General features: G+C 43.4%; 1 protein-coding gene across 1 annotated transcript in view; it reads left to right on the top strand.

Moving 5' to 3' along the window:
- Positions 1-3,500: 3,500 nt before the first annotated feature.
- The window catches only part of CACNG6 (calcium voltage-gated channel auxiliary subunit gamma 6), a 257,360-nt gene continuing 248,102 nt past the window's right edge, over positions 3,501-12,758 (top strand). The window contains exon 1 of the mRNA XM_063942762.1: positions 3,501-4,234. Coding sequence (XP_063798832.1) covers positions 3,916-4,234 — 319 coding nt within the window. The 5' untranslated portion in view covers positions 3,501-3,915. The remainder of the gene's footprint in view (positions 4,235-12,758) is intronic.

Here is a 12,758-nt window from a genome sequence, read left to right as displayed (position 1 = left end):
CCATTGGACCACTCCTTTAGAGTCTCTACTATTGACATATACTTCCCTGTGTTACCTCTATGGTCCAACAAGGCCTCTATGGTCCAACAAGGTAGTCTGGGAGCAGATAAACCTTGTGGGAAGGAGGAGGAGGAGTAAAAGAGAAGTGTGGAGAGGCGCTGAGTGAGGAGTGGAGTAGGAGATGAGTAACAGATGCAAACCGCATGGTCACGCTGGGTGGTGAGAGCAATGTTGCAGAGCAGAAGCAGTGGAGTGCTACCAGAAGCAGAGCGCCGGGTGAGTGAGTGTGAGACATTGCAGCTGGAGACTGGACACCACAAGGCTTAGTGAAAGGGGCGGACGCCACGGCCATCTTGTACAGGTCCAGATTGTGAATACCTCTAATGCAGAGTCCTGAGTGAATATACTGAGACTGATATTGACACGAACCACAGGCAAATCAAACACCCAGCCCCAATATCCTGTTTGTTACACTCTGTGCAGTACCAAGGGCGCAGACAGCATGGAGCCACACCCTGCAAGTTAAACATTGTTGGGAAATAGCAAAGGCAAATACCTCATGTTTAAAGCACTGTTGGGAATTAAGAGAAAAAAGAGACTGAGTTATTTATGCCAGTGGAAGTGAGCTACTTTATGAGGAAAAGACATACTTATGCAAGTTAAAGTGAGTTACCTTTTCTGTAGACAGAAACTTTAAATGTCCAGGAAACTCTTATTACCAAGTAAGCTATATTTGTTCAGAGACACTACCATCATATTGCTACAGAAGCTACATCTTCTTTCAAAATAAGACTGAGATAAGTTGACATTATTACAAATCTCCCCCCCCCCCCTTGACAGGTAAAATAGGGTTAGTGCGCGCCGAAGTTGTGCGCAAAAATAGGGGCGTGGCAACAGAATAGTACCGATTCACATTACACAGCACAGCAGTGTCCGTTAGTCACATCACACTACCAGGTGTGCCCCCAGTAGTTATGCCACCAGTAGATATGCACCCTGCAGATGTGCCCCCAGTAGTTGTGCCCACTGTAGGTATGCCCCCTGTAGATTTGCCCTCAATATATGTGCCCCCTGTAGATGTGCCACCTGTTGTAGATTTGCCCCAAGTAGATGTGCACCCAGTAGATTTGCCCCCAGTAGATGTGCCCCCTGTAGATGTTCCCCCTGGCTGGCCGGCTACAGACCCCCCTCCCTGGCAGATTAGTGGCTCTGGTTTTGGAGCAGGGAAGCCCGGGGGCTGGCTGTTACCTGGGGACTGGGACCAGTGATGCATACACAAGGGTCCTGAGCAGTGGGGGCACACAGAGGGAGAAGCGGAGGGGAGAGTGGAGATATACACCGCCGAGAACACACCTGTGGGGCACTGACTGGTGCAATGTAGCCACAGGGCGGCGGGAGAGGTCTGGAGGCCAGCGTCTGTGTCACTGAGCCAGGGAGCCGCGGTGGTGACAGGATCCCGGATGGGTGGCAACTAGATCCCACTCTCAGGCTCTGCCCGGTCCTCAGTACGGGGGTTCTTCCACGGGGCAGCTCTGTCCTCACTCGCTGCATGCGCCGCAACTATACAGCCGGGATCCTTATCACCAGTCGGGGTCTTCTCTGGTCCTGCCGCTCCTAGCGTCCTCTGATCTCCAGCCTTCCACAGCAGGTGCGGGTCCTTGCTTTCTGGTGGCGGGTCTCTCCAGGGTCCATCGGCACTCCGCTTACCTGCCCTCCAGATCCTCCAGCGTTCCGGCAGTCGCAAAGATAGCATCTCCACACCTGGGTCCTGCCTGTAGCAGGGATCATGAAGACCAAGTGCTCGAGACGGGGCTCTTCTCAGTTTTGGCTCCTCCTGTCTCTACAGCCAGGTTAGTGAACTCCTCCTGTCTCTACAGCCAGGTCAGCTCTGTAGCCATTTCCTCTCTGGGTCCTCCCGCCGGCTCATCGTCTGTCCCTTTGCCGGGGTGCGGGCGCCTGCGAGGTGACTGCGGCCGCAGCGCCTCAGACACATGCACGGCTTGCCCGCACCTAGAACCGCTCCTGAGAGTAGCGCGTACGAAGAGATCTGTCTTTTTCAGACATATTCCTTGCACTACGGACAGGACTGATAAAAGTGCACAGTAATAATGACATACAGGTACATGCGGTGTTTTTGCAAAGATGCGCCCAGTTCTACATCGGTCCCAGGATGTCCGGGTATGGATCATAGGGTCGACAGTAACTAGGCCGACAGTCATTAGGTTGACCACTATTGGTCGACAATAACTAGGTCGACACCTGAAATATGTTGACATGGTCAATAGGTTGACATGGACTATGGTCGACATGGAAAAAGGTCATCATGAGTTTTTTGTGGGTTTTTTTGCGTTTTCTCCGTAAAGTGACCGGACCCCAATTAGTGCACCTTTTCCCCTCGCATGGAACTCTTCGCTCGCCATGCTTCGGGCACGCTGCCTCGCTGCGCTCGGCACAGGTTGCGATTCCCAATCGTAGTACACGTGGATCGTAAAGTATAAAAAAGTTCATAATATGAAAATAATAATAATGAAAAATTAATGTCGACATTTTCATGTGTAGACCTTTGCCATGTCGACCTAGTGACCAAGTCGACCTATAGACCATGTCAACTTTATGCATGTCGACCAATAGTGGTCGACCTAATGAGTGTCGACCTAAAGACCGGATCCCGGATGTCCAATCATCCAATAAGATAACACCGGTAAAATGTCTCCCTTTTGGATGCTAGGCACAATATTAAATAAAAACTGCAGCTCATGCACCTCATGGATGACATCTGTCACAGTACAGATGATTAGTGAATTTGAACAGGTAAAGCATATGTAAAAATATATATGTTGATGATTAATCTTGTTACAGAATCAGCATAGCAATATACTTCAGCATCAGTGAAGAGAGAGAGAGAGAAGCTATAGATAAATCTGCTGGATTGAAAATGTACCCAATTATTCTGGTTTGCATTTCTGTATAACTAGACTGGGATGAGCTGTAGGCGTTTTTTGCTTCTGACAGTGTTCTAGTGAGCTGCATGGCTAGTTTGTCAGTGCACATACGCTTCTAACTACACAGACACAGCGAAAGCTATTTCTTTCTACTGCAGGCACAGGTTTTCCCTGCAGTATTCGGCACAGAAAAAAAAAATCTTAAGTGTTTGTTGCAGTTCTTCATAAAGCATTCCGCATGTCCTTCCTTGCAATCAATAGATCATTTGCTAAGAGACGTCTTGGATGCAATCAGCCAAGATGTTTACTTGTATTTATTTCAAGCAGCAGGTTTTAGCATTTTGCAGGATTCTTTGTTTATGATAGTCTGTACAATACACCACACAAAACTGCACAACATTAGGCCTTACTAAGCCCTAAAGAAGCTACTAAATAACATGACAGCGGGCTGCAAATGGCCCCACGATTCCTACTGTGCTGAAGAAATCTGATATCATAATAATAAGATCTAGCACAAATAACATGCAGCATCAATACGGATGATACAGCAGAAGCTAGGATGGCTGCACATATCATCTAGGGCTGAACTGTGATAAGTTAACTTAATTTTGTTGTAGCCTCATTCTGATCTCCGTCGCCTGCGCATCAGGCAAGTGCCTTTAAGGGAAACTTAAAATAACAGCTCTGCCTGGGAGATCTGATGAATGTAACAGGTGCAGAGATTATTTCCAGGCCATGTGTGTGCTTCTATGTGTAACAGCAAGAGGGGGAGAGCGAAAGCAGAAAGGGGGAGAGCACATTGAAGTCCCTGCTGCGTCTCTGTAGCCTGTGTAATTTACAGCAGATTGCCTTTCAGCAACCTTAATAATAACAGAAAAGAGAAGGAAGATCGCAGAAGGGAAGAAGAGGGTGGAAACCGTACTGGTTATCGAAATCAATTCTCTCGGTGGAAGGAAGAAGCCCAGCTGCACAAATGATGTGGCCTAATTTTTTCATGCAAGAGGAGGAGCAGCGCTTCTCTGGACGAGGTAGAGGACAGCGTGGAAAGGGCTTGACTGATGCACAAGAGGGCAAGATCAAACTGGCCTTTTTTGTGGCTCTCATAGGGGTTACCCTTTCTGTGCTTGCAGTTGGGACAGAGTTTTGGGTGGAGGTGAATACGTACAAGCAGAACCACAGCATGACCTGTGAGGCTGCCCATTTTGGGCTATGGAAGTTCTGCTACAAGAAACTGTGGATCGGCGATGTGGATGAATACAGAGCAACCTGTGGCCCTGCGGAGCTCCCTGGAGGTATAGTGCTGCCATTATGTATTGTAGTTGTAATCTTTTCCTAGAAGAGACAACACACAACTTGCTTCAGGGCATAGCAAAGTTCAGAGCTAAGTGCAGCAGACGCACAAGCGATAAAGGTCTGAGCAGGCTAATGTTCCACAGAAATCTTCAGGGACTTTTACAGTAGATGTGAGAAGATGGTCTCTACATGGAGACAAAGAAAAATGTTGTTTATTTGTTTAATATTTCAGCTAAATTGACATTCTTGTTACATTTCTGCATTAGCCGTCTGCTCTCATTATTATTATTATTATTATTATTATTATTATTATTATCTAACAGCGATGGCTTATGTTCAAAATGCCTGTGCCTGTTACTGTATGGGAACGTTAGCCATGTTCTGACCAGGGTGGTTCCAGGTGCTATTGTTAGGACTGGAGATAAGGATCTGGCAGTGTAATAATGGAATAAAACAAATATTGCTGCATTTGGAAAAACACAAATATATTTGGAATAATCAACTTCTGAATTAAAATGTATCAGTATGAGAAAACGTTATACCACATCCAAAATCGTAATCAAAGTATTTCTATAATATGTTTGTGTGCTGTTCCTTTTGTACAATTCCGCTGAGAGTGGCGCTATCCACTCCCTGTATATGCATGTATGTGTGTGTGTGTGTGTATATATATATATATATATATATATATATATATATATATATATATATATATATATATATATATATATACACAGTATATACACGTATATAGATAGATATAAGCTGTTGTCCGCTTATACCTTACAGTATTACTTTGGAATACATAGCAGCATTATATTAATTATAACAATGCTGAATAAAGTCAATGTTTTTATATATATATATATATATATATATATATATATATACACTATATCTTAGCTGTCATACGCTACTGCCTAAATTAGTCAGACATCTTACGCTATGCCTAATGTTAACGTTGCTTTGCTTGCAGTTTTGTGCTCCATGTACTCATGAAATGTGTCCGCTGTAAGTATTTCGTTTTTAACACTGTATATGTTTAACTTGGAACGTTTATTTGTGTAGTACTCCGACCACTTCATATAGTTGATCAGATTAAGTGGGAATAGAACTGTATTATTATTATTATGCATTCAAGACTTAAAATGGAAGAAGGTGATTTTTAAGTGCAGAGCAAAAGTCAGGTCATAAAAATGTTCTGGGTTTTAAAACAGCAACCTAAACATTAGACCTTAACAGTTCTAAGATAAAATGTTTTCTTTTTTATATGTATTAGCCTAACACGTTTCCCCACTAACATTTGCCAATCAAGATGTTCTGATGCTACTTAATCTGTGCATGCTCTTGGCTAATATACTTGGAAATGCTTCTTTTAATTTTACATATTCCGCTGGTTTTCCAGTACCAAACATATTTGCTTATGCGCACAAATGTTTGTACCAGGTTTTTCAGTTGTACATCTCACCAAAATGCAAAATACTTGTCACAGATGTCTGAATATTTGTGATCATCAAAAGGTGTTCTGAAATCTCAGGGTCAGAACTTTTAATCCTACAACAGGCAATAATCCAACCTAAATGAGAGCGGAATGTGAAATGCGTAATGCTTAAAGAATAGATGTGTTTTTATTGACTTAGGGATGTGGTTTATGCAAAGCATCTTTGCCCATTGTTCTGAAAACATTTATATCCCTCATGGCCTGCATAAACCACAGAAGTCATTGTCTGGTGGCTAGTGTACAAAATACAGAATGTTCCCTGGTGGTCAATTGTGCTCATAATTAACAAGGGACTGGTGGTTCAGTGTATAATACAGAGACCATTATGTTTTGTCCAATACCTTTCCCATACAGAATTCCGACAGCCCCACAGAAAGTAACATAACCCTCCCCGGTGGTGCCTAACATAACCCTCCCCGGTGGTGCCTAACATAATCCTCCCCGGTGGTGCCTAACCATAACCCTCCCCGGTGGTGTCTAACTGTAACCCTCCCTTCCTCACTTCCTAAACATAACCCTCCCCACTTGGTGCCTAACCCTAACCCCTCCTTGTAAGTGCCTAATCTTAACCCCCTCTCCCCGGTACCTAACCATACCTTTCCCGTCCCTGCACCATAACTCTAACCTCCCTTCTAATGCCTAAACCTAACCTCCACCCCCTCAGTGTCCTGCTGAAAGAACGTTCGGGATTCTGGGCATCTGTATTTTGACACCGGGATCCCGACCCCCTTTGGTATTTAGACGCCGGCCTAATGCCGTCAGTCAGGAATCCAGCGTCGGTATTTCGACCACCTGATCCCGTCTAGCATCCCTCGGACACATGGGGAACACAGTGTTATAAGGATATCTAGGGAAATTAAAAAAGTTAATACCTGTGTCCCTGTAAAAAAAAAAAAAAAAGCATACATGGACTATAGTTTTATTGTACATTATTATTTATTTTCCCCATAAATTGTTATATGTGAGAAATATATATATTATTCTATTCTTGTGACATTTTTTTCTTTTTTTTTTAAATCTTGTTTATAGCACTTTTATTGCTTTCATATATAGCGATGCCTGAAACATTTTATCCAATGACAATTGTATTCATTACAAATTTATTACACTGCAAATGTTGGTGGTATATATAATATAATGGAAATGGACTGCTGGGGGAGGGAAGGTAGGGTTAGCCAGGAGGAAAATTATTCAGAATCACTGCTGTGGAGCACAGACCTTGGTGCACATTACCATTACATGGCTCAATGTCTTCGTGCAGAGAGCTCTAACGGTGACTTTGAGTTCAGTGCAGGACAGGACACTGATCGCAGTGAGCCCATAGAACAGGCACATAGTCATCAGATTTACAGAATTCAGTCTGCTGTTAGATTGTGATCTTGGATCACAGTGATCTAAGGGCAGACGCCTCACCTCTGCCCATTCCTGACTGTAGATTCAAGATGCTGGTTGAGAGGCAATGGCTTCAGGTAACATACGTCAGGAACAGGTGCCCTGCATTATAAAAATGGTTGGACAAATACCATTAATCTGTCTATATTTACTAAAGTGAGAAAAGTAGGAAAAATGATCCATTTGTATTGAAGGTGCAAATTCATATTCATGGTAAAGAGGAAACGGTACTCACCTAGGATGAGATGTATTAATGATCGCATTTATAATGCTATCATTAATGATGAGTATCCTCGCTATCTTCACTACAAACTGCAGAGAGTTAGGGGGCCCACACACAATACAATTATTGGACGCTATGTGATCTTTTTATTTCATATAGCATCGCATCGAGGGGGTAATTCCAAGTTGATCGCAGCAGGAATTCTGTTAGCAACTGGGCAAAACCATGGCCCTCATTCCGAGTTGTTCGCTCGGTAATTTTCTTCGCATCGCAGCGATTTTCCGCTAATTGCGCATGCGCAATGTTTGCACTGCGACTGCGCCAAGTAAATTTGCTAAGAAGTTAGGTATTTTACTCACGGCATTGCAAGGTTTTTTCTTCGTTCTGGTGATCGTAGTGTGATTGACAGGAAGTGGGTGTTTCTGGGCGGAAACTGGCCGTTTTATGGCTGTGTGCGAAAAAACGCTGCCGTTTCTGGGAAAAACGTGGGAGTGGCTGGAGAAACGGGGGAGTGTCTGGCCGAACGCTGGGGGTGTTTGTGACGTCAAACCAGGAACGAAACTGACTGAACTGATCGCAGTGACAGAGTAAGTATCGAGCTACTCAGAAACTGCAAAGAAATTTCTATTCGCAATTTAGAGAATCTTTCGTTCGCAATTTTGCTAAGCTAAGATTCACTCCCAGTAGACGGCGGCTTAGCGTGTGCAATGCTGCTAAAAGCAGCTTGCGAGCGAACAACTCGGAATGAGGGCCCATGTGCACTGCAGGGGATGCAGATATAACATGTGCAGAGAGTTAGATTTGGGTGTGGTGTGTTCAATCTGCAATCTAATTTGCAGTGTAAAAATAAAGCAGCTAGTATTTACCCTGCACAGAAATAAAATAACCCACCCAAATCTAACTCTCTCTGCAAATGTTACTCTGCCACACCTGCAGTGCACATGGTTTTGCCCAACTGCTAAAAAATTTCCTGCTGCGATTAACTTGGAATTACCCCCTAGTTCAAATAGTACCGTGTGTATAGTCCCTTGCGATGCAAAGCGCGTTCCATCTAGTCCATATCTCAAGGCAAAATAGTATGTGCAGGCAGGTATTTTTGTACTACAGCACACATAGGGGGTCATTCCGAGTTGATCGCTCACTAGCTAGTTTTAGCAGCCGTGCAAACGCTATGCCGCCGCCCACTGGGGAGTGTATTTTAGTTTAGCAGAAGTGCGAATGCTTGTGCAGCCGAGCTCTGCAAAAACAGTTTGTGCAGTTTCAGAGTAGCTCTGAACCTACTCAGCTCTTGCGATCACTTCAGCCTACTCGTGTCCGGACTTGACGTCATACACCCGCTCAGCGAACGCCCAGCCACTTCTGCGTTTTTCCAGACATGCCTGCGTTTTTCCAAACACTCCCTGAAAACGGTCAGTTGACACCCAAAAACGCCCCCTTCCTGTCAATCTTCTTGCGGCCGTCAGTGCAAAGAAAAACTTCGCTAGAACCTGTGCACAACCACAACGGGCTTTGCGCATGCGCATAAATGCCGCTTTTTCACCTGATCGCTGCGCTGCGAAAATCGGTAGCGAGCGATGAACTCGGAATGACCCCCATAGTACATTGTAGTGTATTCAAAATCGGATGTAGTTTAAATAGCATGTAGTTCAAATAGTGGGTGTGGTATGTTAGATAGAATAGACTTAGGTCGACAGTGTCTAGGTCGACCACTATTGGTCGACAGTAAGTAAGTCGACATGGTTTCTAGGTCAGCAGGAACTCTAGGTCGACATGTACTAGGTCGGCATGAAAAAGGTCGACATGAGTTTTTTTATAATTTTTTGGTGTTTTCTTCGTAGAGTGACGGGGAACCCCAATTAGTGCACTGTGTACCCTCGCATGGCTCGCTTCTCTCTCCATGCTTCGGGCACTGTGCCTCGCTGCGCTTGGCACAGGTTACCGTTCCCAATTGTAGTCCACATGGATCGTAAAGTATGAAAAAGTTCAAAAAAAGTAATAAAAATTTGAAAAACTCATGTCGACCTTTTGTCATGTCGACCTAGTACTATATAGCGACCTAGAGTCCCTGTCGACCTAGAACCCATGTCGACCTACTTACTGTCGACCAATAGTGGTCGACCTAAACACTGTCAACCTAAGTCTTGTCAACCTAGAGAATAGCATACCCCACTTTGTCCATATCGCACAGCACAGATGGTATAGGTTCAAATCTCCCCTAGCACAAATATCACCGTGTGTGGGCCCCATTACATATTCTGGCGCTTGATGCATGTGACATCGCAGCACCATAGAATTCTGTGCTGCGAGACCAGAACACACATCTACGATATCTGCTGCGGACAGTTCTTTTTGCAAATGCAGTAAAACCTCAGAAAACAACAGTATGTGCAAGAATTATAGTAGGCTGTGCACTCTGTATGAATTCATATGCTTATTAATTATTTCACTGACTTTATCCTGTTTCTGGACTTGTTATAAGAATTACAAATGACACATAAAAAGTCACGGCACTACATGCTCCTGAGTAAGCCCCCTAAAAAAGCACTAATACATACATACAATACAATAGAGAAACATTTTGACGGGGTGTGGGACCATTTTTTGTATACATACAAAACTGTTTGCCAATATGAGTACAATGGTTTTGCAGGCTCCTATTTGAGGCCAAATTTACTAATAACATACTGTAGTACAATAGTTTGATATAATAATGGTCAGATGTAAGATTTCCAATAACCATGGCTCCTGCTGAAGCCTTTTCTTCTTGTACTTGATCGTCACCTGAAACATTTATATTACCAACGCTCACTCAATGTGAGACCTAAGCTCACCATCCAAAGTGTCACTGCGAGCCTCATACTCCAAGTTCCAGGGAAAAAGAAGAATATTTCTGCCATGGGATATAGAGAGACCTCCTCACTTTATATAGACTACTGTCAAAATCATACTTCCACCATTTGGTTTGAATGGGGAAGTTCTGGGCTTCAGACTAATATCTTAAATTCCTTAATTATTATTACTATATTACACTGAGAGGCTTAAATGCAATATTAATGCAATATTAAGTAATAGATGGGGAATGGAATAGTTACATGTACAGTATGCAAAACCCACAAAATGTTAGTTCAGAGTGAATTAGTTTGCATTACAGGTCCAGCGCCATTAAGTCTTTATAAAATACAGCAACTTATTAGGATTTTATTGTGCTAACAAATACATATCATATCAATAAACTAGTTTGCAAATTCTACACAACTGTCACATTCTTTATTATAGCTGTATTGCATGAACCAATTTATCTTGGGTTCCTGAACTATCAGCAGGATGTACTAAAGAAAAAATGTGGTAAAAACCCAGTTTTTCTGCATTTTCAAATGTACTAACCCACGGCCACCCGTTTACCAATGTGGAGGGTAACGCCAGCTATTTCTGGCGTTACCCTACAGAAGCCTATGGGCTTCTTTCCGCATCCTGCCGCCTCCACCGCCCAGCCCCACTCACTCTGTCCCCCCTAACTTGTGCACTTCCAGCATCCCGGCGCTCTCCCGGATCCTGCAACCTCCTCCTTCCCCAGCAATACAGCCAGCTGTCCTTCCAGCTGCAGGGAGGAGCAGGAGGAGCCGGGACTCCCTGCAGACGTCACCTCCCGAGGCTGAAAGGTGGAGGAGATCCGCACACAACCTCTCACCCAGCAGCACAGACTTCACAAGGGGCAGCTCTTATCGCATTGCGATACTAATCACATAAGTTAGTACTCTCTGTCTGACAAAATGATCACTTAAAAAAATCCAGTCAGTAATTTAGTGATAATTAAGAATTATGGACTATTATATAAGAATAGCATGGACTCTAAAAGAGAATTAATGATTTTTGGAAACCAGCTAATAATCCTAATCAATATATAATATCTACAGTAAATCTTGTATTTAAAGTGCAAATAATAGAGCACATTATTCTACCATTTGTGGTTTTTCAGCTATTCATATTCTCTATCGTGCAACATATCAGCCTTTACCGTCATGCACTGACTCACAACTCCAGATGGTACAGTAGCTTCTGCTGAGGTGTATGAGATTTCTCCTGACAATGGACGTTAGCGCCATCCCATACGAATATGCCTGATGTACCTTGAATGATGTAATAAACTGTGCAATTCATGATTAATTGAACTTTAAGGAGAGATTAGGGGATATATTTATTAAAGTGCAAGTTTATTAAAGTGGAGAGGTTGCCCATAGCAACCAGATTCTATTTATCATTAGGTGGGAGGTCTATTGGCTAATCCCATCCCCTAATCCACATATTGTGATTGTTGGTTTTATTATTTTATGGAAAAGCTTGGTAACAGTGGTTGTCTTGCTGTAGGTCTTGAGGTGCTCTCTCTGCCAATACATGGGTTTAGACCAGGCATGTCAAACTTGTGGCCTTCCAACTGTTGTGAAACTACAAGTCCCAGCATGCTTTGCCAGCATACCTTCCACTGATCAGCTGGGATTTGTAGTTTCACAACAGCTGGATGACCATGAGTTTGACATCTCTGGTTTAGACTGATTCCACCATACTGGGATTAGCGACAGCATCGGTCTCTGTGGGACACTGACTGGAGAGTTTGGATACCTTGAGATTTGTGAACGGGCTGGCAGCTGGCCCCCATCGAAACCTTGAATTAGATTATTTGTGCAAGGTAACAATACTGTATGTATCCCAGTTCTTTCTTTGCGATCATACTTTTGCACTCCTTTCGGCAATGAATTAAATAAAGCTAAGCCTTTTGCTGCCAATATGTCTGTGTTTATATTGTAGATATGATTGTACTGTACCTCTATTCACATAGTGAAGAAACAGAGGCTGACATCAGTGAAAAGGACGTTCATTGTTCTATTGATACTTAATAAATTATCTCCCCCATTTAAAAGCAAATTAATATATACTGTATGTCAAGAGCCATCAGAGAAATAAGGTTAGTATGTTAGCCAAAGCAAAAATAAGTCCACCGACAAAACACAGTCAAACCAATCAGCTCCCAACTGTCATTTCTCAAACACAGCCTGTAACATGAAAGTTAAGAGCTGATTGGTTGATACTTTTATCACCGTGCAATTTATCATTCTCCATGGATTGATAAATCTGTCTGTAACTTTTTACCCTTTCATGAATAGGGACATTTGCTTTTAACTATATCTTCAAGGTGGCACTAAAGGTCCATACACACTGGGTGTTTTTGCCCAGTGTGTATGAACAGCGATGATCGCTGACATCGGTGGGCTGAAAAGCGCTCAGTGCTGCATACACACTCAGCGCTTTTCCCCCCGGCCCAGCGATGTCAGCGGGGGTGAGCGGTTTCCATAGCAGGACGCTATGGAAAGCCGCTTATCCCACCGTTTGTCTACTGGTAATACCAGTTGAT

Source organism: Pseudophryne corroboree, chromosome 10 (assembly GCF_028390025.1).
Source record: "Pseudophryne corroboree isolate aPseCor3 chromosome 10, aPseCor3.hap2, whole genome shotgun sequence".
Classification (NCBI taxonomy): Eukaryota; Metazoa; Chordata; class Amphibia; order Anura; family Myobatrachidae; genus Pseudophryne; species Pseudophryne corroboree.
The sequence above is the reverse complement of the archived record's forward strand: the minus strand, read 5'-3'. Positions and strand labels throughout refer to the sequence as shown.